At 42.5% G+C, this 17,184-nt stretch overlaps 1 protein-coding gene across 3 annotated transcripts in view; it reads left to right on the top strand.

The window, feature by feature from the left end:
• Positions 1 to 17,184, top strand: part of Fhip1a (FHF complex subunit HOOK interacting protein 1A) — a 233,982-nt gene that overhangs the window by 153,735 nt on the left and 63,063 nt on the right. For all 3 annotated transcript variants that reach the window (XM_026384753.2, XM_077803090.1, XM_026384755.2), the window contains 2 exons: positions 6,250 to 6,408; positions 8,368 to 8,454. In XM_026384753.2, coding sequence (XP_026240538.2) covers positions 6,250 to 6,408; positions 8,368 to 8,454 — 246 coding nt within the window. The remainder of the gene's footprint in view (positions 1 to 6,249; positions 6,409 to 8,367; positions 8,455 to 17,184) is intronic.

The following is a 17,184-nucleotide window of genomic DNA, read 5'->3' on the forward strand; positions in this document are numbered from 1 at the left end:
ATGTACAGTGGAACATTCTTGCAAAATCAATTTGTGAAAGTTAATGCAATTTATGTTTTATAACTTTATATTATAAAAAAAGTAAAATGAAAATTTGGGAGAATACTAAAATGAACACCATATTTGTTAATACTTTGGTATTCAATGGTGTATTTTCATCTGTGCTTTTCATTTATTTTGCTGTGCCATTTGAAATTAACTTGCAGAAATCAAATAATTTAGTATGTTTTCCTACAAATGACATTCTCCTATATAAGCACAATACCGTTATTGTGCCTAAGAAAATTATTCAGTTCCTTAATATGATCTAATATCCAAACCTCCATCATACCCTGTGTCTCTTTAACCTCTAATAATAAACAACAGCTGCCACTTTTCTTCCCCCCTACACAGACTTTTGAAGGGACCAACCATCGTCTTATAGAACACCCCACATCCTGGGTTTGATGTTTCTTGTATAGTTTGACTTGTTCCTCTCCCCTGTATTTCCTACAAATTGAAGTTAGTCCATGTACTTGATTAAATCAGGTTATTGGGTTGTCCCACCCGAGATGGTGCTCCATTGGCTAAGATGGTGACTCTTGGATCTCTACAGTATAAAGGAAAAACTTTCCCTTTGCTAGGTGTAGTTTGTGTGGTGTTAATGTGATTTGAATAAAATCCAAATAGGGTTTTTTTTTTAAATGAATGCAACAAATGACATTAGAAATTGCTTAAAAGTGTTCAAGGGCCAAGAATGGCTGAGATATTTATGAATTAGGGCAACAATGATATCATGTATTTTGGGGGTGCTTTCCATGTGCTAGGTGTTGTTCTCAGTGCTCTCCATGTATGAACTCATTAACTCCTCATAGCTGTAGGTTCTGGTGTCATCATTCCCTTTTTTGTAGTGGAAGACATCAAGTAAATTTTACAAGCCCACAGGGCTAGTACGATAGTCAGGGTTTGGACCTGGGCATTGTGACTCAAGAACCCATATGCATAAACAATGAAATTTCAAGATATCTTACAGAGTATCCAACCATAAAGAAAAGATTGGGATCTGGGGTTGTAGCTCAGTGGTAGAGCTCTCACCTGGCACGTTTGAGGTACTAGGTTTGATCCACCGTTCAAGCCACATAAAAATAAATAAATAAAATAAAGGTATTTTGTCTACCTCTAATACACACACACACACACACACACACACACACACACGTTTAAAAAAAGATTGGAATTAAGAACAAAAACACATACTAGGAGAAAATATTTACAATGAACATAACTACAAATGATTGGTACCCATAATATATAAAAATATTTGTAATGCAACAAATTAAGAAGAAAAAGGTGAAACAGCCTATTTGAAAAATGAGCAAAGGATATGAATACATGACCCTCAGAAGACACCAAAGCCAGTGACATATGAGACTATGCTCTCATTCTTTCCTTGGAGTCAGGGGAGTGCAAATTGAATCCACAAGGGGACAGCGGCCAACACTCAGCATGGAGGTTAACTAGACATCTACTAACAACGAGTGACTTAAGACTACAAATTTAGGAAAGCAGTGTATCAGTATTTAGTAAGATTGAATATGTAAATACCCTGTGACCCTTCACCTTATGGGTATCTGCCCAAGAGAAACCTAGCACATGTTAGAACAGTGCTTTGAAAAAGAGAAAAATATAAATTATAAAAGAAAAGATAAACTGGTTTATTCATACATCAATGCAATACTATTCAGCATTCAAAATGAATGAATCACATGTTTTAGCATGTAACCTCATCTACATGTGTGAAGACCAGGAATCTAAACATGTTGAGTAAAATAAGTAATAGCAAAAGGGTACATATAGTATGTTGGCTTTTACAGAAAATTTACATAAAGTTTTAGAACTCAAAATTATAATGCCTACTTTTTTGTATCTATCTACAGTAAAATTACAAAAACAAGCACAGAAAAATATTTACTAAGTTCAAAATTATAGTTGCTTTTGGGGGATGAAGGGAGAAGAAAGAGTTAAGAGTAGGGTTTAGTTCTATTGGTAATGTTTGATTTATTTTATATTTTGGTGCTGGGGATCGAACCCAGGTCCTTGTACATGCTGAGCACACACTCTGCCACTGTGGTTCTCTCCCGGGCTGTAATGCTTTATTTTGGGTGGGGAGAGTAGAGTGCTCTGAAAAAACATACCGCAGAATGTTAAAATCTGGTCTTGGTGATGGGTTTCAATTCTATTATGTTTTGTATGTTTGTAACATTTCATAATTTAAAAATTAAAATATACTGGGAGAAGAATGGGCCATGTTTTTAACATTTAGATTTTTCACTAACTGTGTTACCAGCAGATTTCACTGAATGACTGTTGCTTTTATAAAAACGTGTTTCACAATGTCGTACAGTCCATTAAAGTTGCAGGGAAAACAGCTGACCTTGTTTGCTAGAAGGGAAGACAAGCTTCGTTGTGTTAAGTTGCCCCTCAGGATAGATCCCATAATCTCTTTTGTACCCAGTTTTCTATAATTACATCTGACAACATAATTAAAAAAAAAAAAGGCCCCTTTATGTTGAAGATAAAAGCACACTCTATTAACCGTCCAGCTAAGGGCCACAGTTGACAAAAAGCTTTCTCTAATTAGTATGATTGTCAAAGCGTGTTAGGATCAGGCTGTTGGGAGGTAATGACTCTTTGAGGAAATTGGACCCCTTTTGGAAGCTTGTAGCTGATATGGAGAGCTGGCCGGTCCTCTGGCTGTTTATCTGGAAATGTGCTTTCCCAAGAAAACCAGGAGAGTAAGAACACTCAAGAGAACAATTTGGTGCCAACAAATGCTTGGGGACAAAATAACCCTATCACTTTAAAAAAAAAAAAAAAAAAACACTGAATATTGATGGTTAGGCCCATGCCATTTGTTACAAGTTGGCCAATGTGGAAAACAGCCCATATATACATAAATCAAGAAATGCAAATTGAAGTAAGTGACCTTTAGGTACACAGCCGCAGGTAGAAAGTTATTTATCCCATATCCAAAATTTATGAGGCTTTTTATTTTCGGAAGTTGTAGCAAATGGTCTCCACCAGGTGTTTTGCTGCCAGCTTCAGACTATAGCCATCTGCTGAAAATCTTTGTTTTTCTAGAATTAACTGGGTACCATTAGATGTTTAGAGATGGAAATCGCGTGACTTGTTCAGTGCCCTGTGCCTGTCATCTTCCAGGTCATCTTTCCTTACTGTGTGGAAACATCGCTATGGAAACATTGCTGTGCAGAAACCATTCTGCTAATCTCGTCACATGCGTTATTTTCTTTAATCCTTGTAAGAGCTCAATGAGGAAACTGAGATTTAGAGAGCTTTAGTAACTGCCCGACAACCACAGAATTTGTCTCAAAACCACATTGGTCTCAGTGCTGGCCGGGCCACCCAGCTGCCAGGGAGCTGTGTCTTTTGTCTGTCTTTTCTGTATGGTTTTATATGGCTGTTAGTTTCTTTTAAGGATACTCTTGGGGGGAAATAAATGAAAACTATTGAGTTAATACTTACTGTGTTGGGAATAAATATAATGCTTTTCAGGTTTTTTTTTGGTGTGTGTATGTGTTCTGAGTCAATAAAAGGTTAAAATAGTGGATGGGCTTTTTATTTTTAATTAGTGATTATATGTATATATTCATTTTTTTTTTATAATTTCAAAGTTCAAAAAATTTTAAAGTAGATAGATTGTGTTTTAAACCCTCGAATCTGGAAAATACCTAGAACCCATTGTTGCCTCTCCTTTTTCTGGTTCTGGTCCCACAGCACTCTTGAGTTCCTCAGGTGGCGAGTGGATCTTCCGTGCTGGGTTATTTAGTTGGTGGGTGCTCTTCTCCAGCTCGCCTGCTCTGACTGTTCCCCACTGTTTCCCCGGTGCTCACTTTGCCCGTGCCAGGCCCACGGCTGGGTTCTGGATCTGTGTGTGATCTGGGTGAACGAACCGAACTCTGAGCAAAGCCCCAGAAGGGAGGCTATAAATAGCAGGAAAGGTGTGGAATCTCCTTCTCAAGACTGGTGATTCTCTATTCTGCAGAACATTCCCTCCCGAGTATCTTTGGCACTCTGAAGAAGATAGCAGGCTGTCACCCTGTCCCACCTGGTAGTGGCAGGAACATGGCAGGATTCCCCACCCAGCTGCCACTTCTGTGCAGGGCGTGTCCTGCATGGAGCGTCCTTCCATCTGGACGGCTTCCTTCTGTTCACATCTCAGCTATGCCCTTTTCAGAATACTCATTTTAAAAAGTGAGTATTAGGTATGTGTTATTTTTAATTACTGTCACTGATGTATGTAATTTGAAAATTAATGTTGCTGTAATTATATTGATATACTGAATAGTTATTCCCAGCTTTTTAGTCAGACAAATTAAGCCTGTCTTTATGAATTCATCTTCAAAGCCTCAAAGTGGTTAAGAAATCAGGAGTACGCAGAATTAAAGCCTTTGTTCTGTGGTTAATTTAGCATGAGTTAGCAAATGTAATTGATTTTTAAAACGTGGCATCAAGATTAGATTTCTCTTCAAGGAGAACTTTTGGGCTCTGTTCTCTTTTGCCAGAGATTTCTAATTTACAACAGGCAACTCATCTGGGTCACATTCAAAATCAGAATTAAAGGGATTTGTTTGGATATGTTGACAAGGAGCTAAGTATTTTAAATAGGTGACATTTTCCTTTGGGCAGAAATGCCCTAATTTTGAAAAATAGATAAAGCTGTGATCTTGCTTACTGTTGATTTTCCTGTACTTAATGTAGTACCTGGCCTGAAATTTTAAGTGCTCAGTATTTTGTTTGTTTTAAATGTGTGAGTGAGTAGATGAGTGAATAAAGGTTACTAGAAAGTGGAACAGAGAAATGATATATGAACCTTTGATTTCTCCAGTATTGGAATGGTTCATCCATTTCTTGTGCTGCCCTATATTCTGTACTGTAGATCCTATACCAGGTCCCCCACCCACTTCCCAGTCCCTCCGCAGCTTCATCTGGTTTCTCTGGGAAAACCTCCCAGGTCTGTACTCTTACTGTTACATTTGGTGTACTCCTCCTGGGACAAATCATTCATGCTTCTGGTGTGGACTGGGTGAACAGGTCAGATCAGGTGAGCAGGGGGATACAGAGAGTGCCTCAGGGAGGGGGCAGGTAAGGGGAAGGGCGAGGCTGCAGCAGGCCTGTGGAAGTCATTTCCCCCTGCTTTAGCACACCTAGGCCAGTGTCTCCTCCTGTTTTTCTGTTTCTAATGTCAGCCGCTGTGGGTGTTTTGTCATGTCTCTCCTGTCTAAATCTCCCTTTCTTTCTCTCTCAGGTTTGTGTGGCTTGAGGTGCTGGCCACACCTGGGCTTCAGATGGCTTCAGATGGCCATGTCCAGCCCAGAGCACTCCTTCAAGCATTAGACCCCCTGTCCTTTGGGCTCTCCCTGCTGGCCTGTGCACCCCTGCAGGATCTGGTGCTTATTTACCTAGCTGCCTCTGTCTACCTGTAACTCTACACCCACACAGCACTGCGCCTCTCCTAGGCCTGGAGATATCGTCTTTTCTTTCTCCATATCCCCAGCACTGTTTTCTTTCTTTCATTTTTATTTCAGTTGTTGATGAACCTTTATTTTATTTACTTATTTATACAGTGCCTCTCACGTGCAAGGCAAGAGCTCTACCACTGAGCTACAACTCCTGCCCCTCCATTTGAACTCTCGTCACAGCTCACTGACCCCACCCCCAGCTTTCTCCTTGCTATTGCTTGTGAAGATCAGATAATTTGCACAAAAGTACTTTCTAACCTGGAAATGTGTGTCAGCCACGACCTTCAGTGTGTGAGGATTTGCAAGGAATCCTTCTCATAGAGCCCCTCATGGTTCCTACCTGTGCAGCCCTCTGTCCTGGGTCCCCCCAACAACTGGGGTGTTTGTGCTCAATGTATCCAAGTACACCATATTGTCCCTTTCCTGAGCTTCCTGGGGACAGGAGTCCTTTTTATTCATCTGTGTTCACCCCTCTCACTTCTCTCCCTTCCAGCCCAGCATGGTGCCTGGCACTAAGGGACCATCAACCGCTGCCACCCACCTGTGCAGTGGCCCAGTAGCTCTGGTCCTGTTGCTCCCTCCACTTGCAGAATGCTTCCTCACCAGCTGATCCTCCACCTTGCTCCTTCAAGTTTAGTCTTTGGCCTAGAAAATAGGTACCACTCAGGAGCTTCTAGTAGCAGCCTCAGAACTTTGGAGAAGACTGTTCTGTTTTTATTTCTGCACATAGGTGCTTGCCACTGGGCTCAGCGGGCTCTACTCTTCCCTGCCCACCAAGCTGGAGGAGAAGGGCGAGGAATGGCACTGCCTGCTGAAGGACGACTGGCTCCTGCTGCCGCCCCTCGTGCAGTTCATGAACTCCCTGGAGTTCTGCAACGCCGTCATCCAGGTGCGTCCCTTTGCTGGGGTCCCTTCTAATCTTAATCACGTTCATGGAATATGGGTGCTCTACTTCAAGCCCACCAAATGCTCTGGAATGAGCGAAAGTGTTTGTTTTGTAAGATTCTGGGAAGTCTCAATTGAGAAAAAAATGAGTAGATTATATCCTCTATAGATTGTGTTAATTCTGTTTTGATTATCCACATCCACTTACCCATCAAAATAAGTTCAGTGCCTGACTCATTAAATAGGTATTTTTAGGCTTTTAAGTATTCCAAATTATAACACTTTTACTTCAAGGTCTTCTTGGGAGTCTACAAAGGAAAACACTTTATTTTGCTTAATGGTGCATACCACATAAAGAATATTGTTATCCCAATTGAATTTAGAAGAAGTTAACCATCTTCTTAGCAACACAAATTAAATTTGCTTTGAAATTGGTCTGCTTAGGGGAAAAAACCAGCCACTGAACTCTTGTATATTTGGCTTCTTGATTAGATTTTTACCTTCAGATTCCTTGTTACTGTTTTCAGTAAAAATCAGATTTTATATATATTTAAGGATGTAGTAGATTTTCATAAAAATATTTTACTTTTATACAGCATAAATATTACCTTAATATTGGATTTATTATGAAATCCGTTTTTTTTTTATGGTGATTGGAGGGTGAAAAATGTTAAGTTTATCTGTTTATTTACCAAATAAAGAAATAGCTTCTGGAAGAAAATGCAAGTAAATTACTTTAGTTCCATTTTGTTTTTATTGTTAAGTCAAAGGAGGTTTTATTTATATGTAAGACAAATGGATCACATCTTCAATAATTTTTTAATAGTATAGCCTATCAAGATTTTCTTGCAGAAGTGTCTGGAAATAAAAATTCCTCTCCAAATGTGGGGGAGGGGAGACACACAGACATTATCAGTAATTTAAATATCTAGCCTTACTTATCTAGAATTGCTTTTCAGTTTTTATTTTCCTTCCTTCCTTCCTTCCTTCCTTCCTTCCTTCCTTCCTTCCTTCCTTCCTTCCTTCCTTCCTTCCTTGTAAAACTAGTGGGCAATATATTTTGAAATTGAAGCCATAAGTACATGTGTGTATGTGTCTGTTTTCTTTCTTTCTTCTTTTTCTTCTTCTTCTTCTTTTTGTTGGTGTGGTACCCAGGGCCTTGCTCCTGCTGATATGCACACACTGAGCTGAATCCCCAACCTGCCATATGCTTTTAAGAATTTTTGTTTGGGGATTCAACTGGAAAGGTTACTTCTCGTAGATACTGGTAAAGTATCATGCTGGGTATATTTTGACAGTCAAATATGGGAAGTGTTAGTACTTCCAGTGTTTTCTGGTTTTGAACATTGTCTATGTTTTAATGAAAAAAATTTTTTTATTTAAAAAAATTTATTTATTTTTATTGATGTTGAAGATTATCCCCAGTGCCTCACACAAACTAGGCAAACACTCTACCACTGAGCTACAACTGCAGCCCCTGAAAATATTTTCCAAATCCCTTTCTCTTTAACATAAATGACTATCAGAAAATGTATTTCAGAATGAGAAAATTCTTTCTGCTAGCAAAATAAGTATATTTAATTATCTGTTTGACAGTTATGTCTTTTTAAATTAGTTACAAGTTAAGATGGGCTCTAGAGGAAGTTAAGGAGTAAAATTCATACTTACCAGTTTGTTAATTTTAATTTATGAATCCTTATATATATTCAGTCTTTTGTCCCCCTCCATAGACTCTTTAAAATTACCGTTGTTTTTTAAATTTGAAAATCCAGCTTTAGCTAAGCTGTTTATACTAGGTTAAACCATTTGAAAAAAAAATCACACAGCAATTCTGAATTATTCTTTATATACTGTATAAATGACCCAAATTTGGATTTCCTTTTTGCATTGAGCATGTATACAGAAATGTTTGATTTTAAGACCTAAAGATTGTACTTTCTCTGCCTGCCTGTTTGTGTCCCAGGTGGCTCACCCCTTGATTCGCAATCAGCTTGTCAGTTACATTTACAACGGATTCCTGGTGCCCGTCTTGGCCCCTGCTCTCCACAAGGTCAGTGACTGGCTAATGAAATCTTCTGTCTGTTTATAGTAAACTGATGGGCACTGAGGAGGGTAGACGCAATGTAACTGACTCCACGGTGGCTTGAACCCCATTTGCCTTCTCATTGCGTCCGTACTTCTCAGTAACATCAAGCACAGGTCTTAAAAATAGCCCCTGTGTTTGGAGTAGTGGAATCCAGCCTGGTGGATGTCAAGTAAGGTCGTCAGTCTAGAGGAGCGTTGGCAGGTGGCCCCTGGATCTTGTGCCTATTCAGTTTGTGGGTGGAGGCTGCTTGGACCCTGTTAAGCTGTCCACTGAGGACGAGTCTGTCACAGCGGATATGAGTTGCCTAGAGAGGGGCAGTGTAGCCCGAGTGTCGTGGATTTGCCGTCTCCTTAATAGAACATGATTTTCTATTATAACAATTTTGTGACAGCAAAAATTAAAGTGAAGCCAAGTTAAGGTCCCATCAAAGGTTGGCTGTCTCATTAGCATGGCTCTGAATTCCTTATGACTCTCATTTTACATAATAAATCAACTGATATCTTTTCCATTGTGAGCTGTTATGAGACACCCGGGGACCTAGAATTCTAATTTTTTTTTTTCTTTGCCAAGTGAAGAGCCTTGTGTCATATTTAGTTCAGAGGATTTTTGTCAGGTTTCTGGAATTACCACTGCTGGTAGGAAGAGAAGCCAGAAGCAACTTGTATATTGTTTTGATGAAATGCTCACCTTTCTCCCTGCTGGAGTTCCATGCTATGGGCTCTTATTTTACAGAAGCCAAGAATACCTGACTGCAGCGGCTCTGCAGCCTTACTTTACATGCCAAGGGGTTTCTGACATAGAGCACTGGTCTTGATGGAAGATGTTTCTCTCTTATCAAGTGCAGGGCCTTTTGAGCCTCAGAGCCATGTTTTCCAAAACAAATAGAGTACTTGATCTGACTAGGATTTTTGTGTTGCTTCTAGGTTCAAGAGGTAATCTTGGATATGGTTTAAATATCAAAACACTGAGATTTTTAGTTGTTTATGGACACAAAGGGACCAAGTCTGTGAAATTGGATGTGTCTTAGAAAATAAAGCAATATCTTTGGAAAATACAAACCTTGCATTTGTTTTGAGGCTGTCTTTCTGTTAGTCTGTATGTGGTTGTTTGGGGGATGGGTGAGTGTATGACACTGACCGTCTCTGAGCCCCTATGTGGAGGAACTTCCCACGTCATAAGAATACAACAGTGCTATTGAAATTCTTTGCAGTAATTATTCATAGGCCTCCTCACACAATTAGACTTTCTTCCTCATTTATTCCTGTCCTTTTCCTCATTGACCTGTTGACAAAATAATTACTATAATAGTGACAATTATTATAATTACTATTTGCTCAGAACAATTCATGTTATTATAATTAGCATATTTTAATGTTACAAATAATGACAACTCTTTTTAATGCATTAGTGGAGTTCCATGAAATGTTTTGATAGATGTGTACATTGCATAATGTTTACATCAGGTTAAACATATTCCTCAGACATCTTCTCATTTCTTTCTTTTTTAAAAAAAATTTTTTCGTTGTTGATAGGTCTTTATTTATTTATACTTGGTGCTGAGAATCGAACCCAGTGCCTCACACATGCTAGGCAAGCGCACTACCGCTGAGCCACAATGCAGCCCTCATTTATCATTTCTTTAGTGAAAACTTTCAAAATCCTTTCTGCTAGCTTTTTGAAATGTACAGTTCATTATTGTTATCTGTGTCCACCGTACCTTTTCGTGGCACACCAGGACTTCTTGCTCTTAGCTAATTATAACTCAGTATAATGACAGTTCCTCATCCACAGCCGAGGATGAGCTCCGCCCCACAGCGCCTTGGTGAGGCTCTTGCTGGCCACACCCCACTGCCCTTCTCCCTCACAGCACCAGGCACAGGTGAATCCCCTCGTTAACTATGCTTCTGCCCACACAGGGACATGCATGCTTTCTGGGGGCAGGGTTCCCATGAGTGCTGTTCACTGGGTAGCCTAGGGTTGAAAAAACAATACATAAGTGAGATCTTTCTTCAAGTGCCAACAGAGTGCTGGCCCTTGGTACCTTCCTGGACAGTGCTTTGTAAAAGACTAATAGCTAGCTCACATTTTACATAGCTCTTTATATATTATCTGTTATTATTCTCAATTATGCCCATAATTAAAATAATGAATATTTTAAAACTATGGAGCTATACATGTTGTGGGGAAAAAAACCCACCTAGAGCCAATAAAGACTATAGAAAATGAATGAAATTGTATTGGATTTGAATTTGCAGCTCCCTAATTAAGATTCTTCAACTTTTATCCACGGCAGACAATTTCTCCCAGGGTTGTTTAAGCACCTAGGGAGAACAAAGACTTGAGTTTTACCCTCCTCAATTAATTTTTCTTCCTGTTCTCCATCATTTTGTTTGTGTTTTTGTCATTTAGAATTAAAAAGGCTGGGAAAGCAGTGGGCTGGGGAAGGCTCACCACCTTTCATGAGCGGCAGGATGGGGAGAGGAGCAACCGCCCAGAACCGGGCGGCTCTTGGGGGGTCCCCAGTGGGAGCAGCTGTAGCCTATTTCCTGCATCAGCTCCTTGGACAGGGGAAGGGACGCCTACAGTTTGGGCTCAGGTCTCCCGTAGGGGCTCTGGTCCATTGCCCTGACACGTGCACCTTAGTTAGGTGTCTAAATAAATCTTTGTGCACTCAGTCCCTAATTTATACTTGACATGTTAGTTACCTGCCATCAGCCTGGGCAGCTGACAGAGGCGAACTCAGTCTGTCTCCTAAATAATGTAAATAAGTTCACATTTAAAAATGTCCCCACATTGCCATCGGTACCCACACACAGCATCCCCACAGCATTTCTTTAAACTAGAGACAAGTCACTACGAAATGTCGCGGGTGGCAGAAGGTGCGGAGCGGGTGCTCCCGAGTGAAGGTTGGTCCTCTCTCCTTTCTTTCTCTGTGTCTGTGCTGCAGGCCGTCTCGTCTCCACAGGCTGTTCTTTTTTTTTTTTTTAGAGAATTGTAATATTTATTTATTTTTTTAGTTTTCGGCGGACACACATCTTTGTTGGTATGTGGTGCTGAGGATCCAACCCGGGCCGCACACGCATACCAGGCGAGCGCGCTACCGCTTGAGCCACATCCCCAGCCCAGGCTGTTCTTTTTTTAATATTTATTTTTTAGTTTTCGGCGGACACAACATCTTTATTTATTTTTATTTTTTTATTTTTTTGTATGTGGTGCTGAGGATCGAAACCAGTGCGGCGCGCATGCCAGGCAAGCGTGCTACTGCTTGAGCCACATCCCCAGCCCCATACTGCAGGCTATTCTGTTCGTGCTTTTCCTCATCCAACACTGTGGGTGGCCATTTATTCTGCTGTGTTAACACAAAGGTAGACCTGGTTTTCTGTTTGTTTCTTTTCTGTTTTGTTTTAAAGGGCTGTATAGTTTTCTGAAATGTGGACATACGGGTTCACAATTCCTCATCTACAACCTGAACTTAAATGAAATGTTTTCTTCTAATTCATTTGGCATACAATCTAACCTTTATTGAACTCAGTTATTGTCCAGCTCTACCTGAACCATCTCAAGACTCTTTACTTTCATCCACTTGCATTAATATACACATACATACACACACATATTTTTGGTACCAGGGATTGAACTCAGGGGCACTCAACCACTGAGCCACATCCCCAGCCTTATTTTGTATTTTATTTAGAGACAGGGTCTCACTGAGTTGCTTAGCACCTTGTTTTTACTGAGGCTGACTTTGAACTCGAGATCCTCCTGCCTCAGCCATCCTAGCCATTGGGATTATGGGCATGTGCCACTGTGTCTGGCTAACACTTATATATTTTGTGGAAGAAATATCACTATTTCTTTATATTCCAAGATCTCCTGGGGATGGATGTTATACCAAATGTGGCAGATGCATTTATTTCTAAAAGTTTTGAATTTCAAAATATACATGGTCTCCAGGGTTTTGGAAAAGGATTGGAAGACTATTCTGGACATTTGGAAAAGGGGGAATTTTTCAGATAGGTTGAAGTTATACTTTGTCAAAGTCACACGAAGAAAACAATGTTGAATTATTACAGGCAATAAGGAATTAGGCTCAGCCATAGATAGGGGTATCACATTCTGCAAAACTGGTTACTTTTTACTTCAGATTAATGGGACAGACTTTATTCAATAAGAGCCACTTTTCTTGTGTCAGTGTTTAGTTTGTCAAAGCTAATATTTTGAAGCAGAATGTGCACTGGCATTAGCCTGGGTTCTCAGAGAAGCAGACAGGATGAAGTGCACTGGGATTTTATTTCAGATGTAAGAGGAAACAGGAGTGGAGAAGGGGAGGGCTGGGAGAAGCCGGCCTGGAACTCCATTTGACTCCAAGTTAAGGAGCCAGTGAGAGGAGGTGGGCTGGAAGGGCCCAGCTGTGTCAGAGGAGGCCCCGCCAGCCAGCTGGGAATGGGCCGCCTTGTTCACTTGTTCACTGGCTGGGAGCAGTGGGCAGAGGGTGGCCTTGGAGCACACATAGGGCTGATCCCAGGTGGTCAGCAGTGCTCCCTGTGGGTGGAGGTTCGAGAGGGGTTTCCTGATTGTAGATGTGAAAAATATGGGCATGTAAATGTAAGTTTATAGACCTCCTTCCTGGTGTGTAGAATATTCAGGAGGCCACATGGACCCCTAATGGTCATTCGGTCAGTATTAACAAAGGAGCTTCTCATGTCAGTTAGGATGATTATAACAAGGTCAAATCTTAGGTGCTGAAGTCACAGACGTTTTTTTCTTGTTTTCATCTTGGGTGTGAGACGAAGAATTTGTGGGTAGCTTCTCTTCATGTGATCCTCCCACGGGGATCCGGGTTGATAAAAACCTTATCATCTGGAACTAATATCACCCCCTGAAATGTCAGAGGGGAGAGAGCTTAAGGAATGGCCCAGTGGTTCATGAAGCTTTTGTCTGGGAGTGACTCGTGTCATTTCTGTTCACTTTCAGTCATCAGGCTACATCTGACCTCCGGGGGGGAGTGCAGTCCTGCCGTTCTCTCAGAAGCCTAGAATGTGATTAGCAGCTCTAAGGACTGTCATTTGTATTTTGTCAGAGCCCTGTAGGAACAGGTGGTACTCAATTTGGGTGGTGAGGGGACCTTAATAAGTGGACTGCTTAGTTAGAAGAGAGTGGTGCTTCAGTGATTTATTGCTGTGTAATAAACAGTCCCCAAACTTGGTGACTGTAACAGTCATGGACTATTGGTCTATGTCACAATTCTGGTTCAGGATTTCAGTTGGGCGCAGTGGGGAAGCTCGCTTCTGCTCTGTGATGTCTGCAGCCCGAGCAGCTTCAGGCCTGCTGGAGGTCACTCTCCTCTTTCCTTTGTTGTGACTGGGAACTGGAGTGTCCTCCAGAGCTCCTGTGTCAGGTCACGGCAGTGTTCAGAGGTGTGATGGATGGGTCATGAGGGGCTCTGCCTCCATCAGTGGGTTAACTCACCTGTGGATTCATCATTGGATGGACTTTCCAGGAGGTGGTAAGAATTGGAGACAGGTGGGGCGTGGTTGGGGAAGTGGGCCATCGGAGGCATGCCCCCCACTTCCTGGCTGCCAGGAGCTGACAGCTTCCCCCCCTCAGCCCTTCTGCCTTGGCATCTCTGCCTTGGAGCCGGCTGACTATGGCTCAATCCTCTGAAACCACGAGCCAAAACGAATCTTTCCTCTCTTCGCTTGTCCTTGTCAGGTTTTTGGTCACAGCAATGAAACCCTGAGAGTAACAGGCTTCCTCCCAGCACGGCAGCCTCGCTGTTGGTCTTCCCATGTTGAAGTCCAGGGACTCTAAGAGGGAGTGGTAGAAGCTGCCAATCTCCCAAGACTTGGCTTCGGAACCTGGAACAGATCACTTCTCCCATTTTTTCTTTTTTTTGTTCATAGTAGCACAGAACCTACCCACTTTCCAGAGAGGGGACATAGACCCCACCTCATAATGGTAAGAGTGTTAAAGAATTTGTAACCATCTTCTGGGCAGGTTTACCATGGCTACCACCCCTAGGTCTGAACGTGTATGTAATGAGTCAGAGAAAGGGCCCTTTCCTGTGTGGACAGGGCCACCTGATAGGAGCCTGAACTTCAGTCATGGGTCACCACCAGCCTGAGGCAGCCCTCAGAAGGGGTCAGGATTATACACCCAGCTTTTCTCCCTTCCCTCCTCTGGTCTCCTTTTGGAACCCCTTTGCACTAGCCCAAGTGGAGGTCAGATGGCAAGGGAACCGTGGAAAGAGCTGGCGCACACTGGGGTGCAGAGCAGGGTGGGAAGATGGAGAGTAGATCTAGAGGGACACCTGGACGCAGCCGAGCATCTCAGAGCACTAACGAGCAGGTATGGCTGGCACCTGTAGGGAGTGCCTGCACTTAGTGCTTCAGTATATTGCAATATAAACCTTCCTAAAAACACATTTTAATATTTACTATTTGTAGTTTGTAGTTAGTGCCTAATTCTGTGTATTGACCTTTGTCCTCTGGAACCTAAAATCATAGTGATGTCTTAATGTGGCATGTGGAAATGCCTGCTACATACCAGATGTGGAATGCAGTGATAATACACTAAAGCACAGGTAACCAACGTCAGCTCGGGCTGTTATTACACGAATTCATGCAGAGGCCTGGTGTGTCACAGGACAGCACTAGACTACGAGTCAGAAGATCTGGGTTCTAGTTCTGGCTCTTCTGTTTGCTGCTGTGTGACCTTGTGCAAAATTGTTGACCTCTCTAAGTCTCAGCTGCCCAGTGAAGATACTAATACTCCTCTTTCCTCCGTAGAGGTTGTGAAGATCAAACATGAGCACATTCTGAAAAATCCTATATTCTGATGTGTAAAGGAATCCCCATGGTTGTTCCAGGACCAACCCTGCCCTCTCCTTTGCAGTGAAAGGGTACTATCGTTGTTCTGAGGCCATGTCCACGTGCGAAGCACTCCACCAGACTGCCCTGCAACATGGGCTTTTATCTGGTACCCGGGAGACTGACATGTTAAAAAGCAAGGACTAGAATAAGTGCTGCCACAGAGAAAGAGGCCAGGATGGGCAGGGGGCGTGAGGGGGTAAGAGTGGGGAGGGTGACCGTGTACATAGCTGGAAGGCGAGCAGGCTGGAGGAGGGCTGGTGGGAGGAGGGCTGGGCCAGTGATGCCAGGAGGGGAATATTTGCCCAAAAGTTTCCCAGCAGCACTGTGGCTTGCAAAGGCCGTAGGGGAATGAAGACCAGGGGAGAGGCTGCTTCAATTCCTGAGGCAGGTGAATACCTGCGTCTGTCATGAGCAGTGCAGGGGGAGGCAGGTGATGAGGGGCTCAGGAACAAAACAAAGCAGCAATTGTGATATGCGGTCTGGGAGATGTGGTGGAAGCACAGAAGGAAGCAGGGAGGGGGTCAGGAGCCTGAGTCCGTCACTGAGCACTGAGCATTGAGCACGTGTGCCTGACATTAGCCACATATTGACTTTGACCCTGCCTAGCCACTCCTCTGAAACCCTGGAGGGTCCATATCTGGGTTCCCAAGCAAGTGCCAAGGTTCCCTGGGCTTTTCAGCACACCTCCAGGGGACGCATGTTCCCAGGTAGTTAGGGAAACACAGTGACATCTGTTGGACACCAGGGGAACTTCTCAGAATCACTCGCAGTTTCAGTGTTAAATGGTATCCTTTCCCTTCAAAGTAGCCAAGCCTTTGCAGGGAATTCTTGGTGGGTATGGAACTTAAAAGCTAGTGTCACAGGAGAATTGCTGTGGAGCTGGGAATGAGGTGTGCAGATTCCAGGTGTGCAGATTCTGGTGTGTAGATTCCAGGTTTGAGTGCATGTCAGGTTGCATTGTTAGGACTTCACTGTTGTCTGGATCTAAATACTTGATCAATGGGTGCTTGGTGGGTGTTTCTTTGGTGTAGGGATTCTGGGAAGAACCTGATACATTGGAGATGTCCTGGATTAAGGAGCTTAATATCCCAGGTCCATGCTGTTTGCTTTTTTGTGCCTCTAGGTCAGAGTTTGACAAACCTCAGTCCATGGGCCAGATGTAGCCTGTGGCCTGTTTTTCTGTATCCTCAGAATGAAAGGATGGGTTTCACATCTATCAGTAGATATGTGGATAAGCAAAATGTGGTAGACACCTATAGTGGAATTTATTCAGCCTTAGACAGGAAGGAATCTCTGCACCTGGTACAACTTTGATGGAACCTTGAGGATGTTGTAGATGAGATAAACCAGTCACAGAAGGACAAGGACCACATGATTCAAGGTCAGATTCACAGACAGAAAGTAGAAGTGTGTTTACCAAAGGCAGGAGGATGGGGAGAATGGAGAATTCTTGTTTTATTGGGACAGATTTTCAGTCTGGCAAGATGAAAAAAGTTCTGGAGTTGATTGCACAACCGTATAAATGTACTTCACATTACTGAGCTGTACACTTAAAAACCGGTCAGCAGGAGCCAGGCGTGGTGGCGCAAGCCTGTAATCCCAGCGGCTCAGAAGGCTTGAGGCAGGAGGATCATGAGTTCAAAGCCAGCCTCAGCAAAAGTGAGGCGCTAAGCAACTCAGTGAGACCCTGTCTCTAAGTAGAATACAAAATAGGGCTGGGGATGTGGCTTAGTGGCCGAGTGCCCCTGAGTTCAGTGCTGGTACCAAAAAAAAAAAATCTTCAAAACAAACAAACAAAATGAATATACCATAGACACTAGAT

Source organism: Urocitellus parryii, chromosome 10, assembly GCF_045843805.1.
Source record: "Urocitellus parryii isolate mUroPar1 chromosome 10, mUroPar1.hap1, whole genome shotgun sequence".
In the NCBI taxonomy this organism is placed as follows: Eukaryota; Metazoa; Chordata; class Mammalia; order Rodentia; family Sciuridae; genus Urocitellus; species Urocitellus parryii.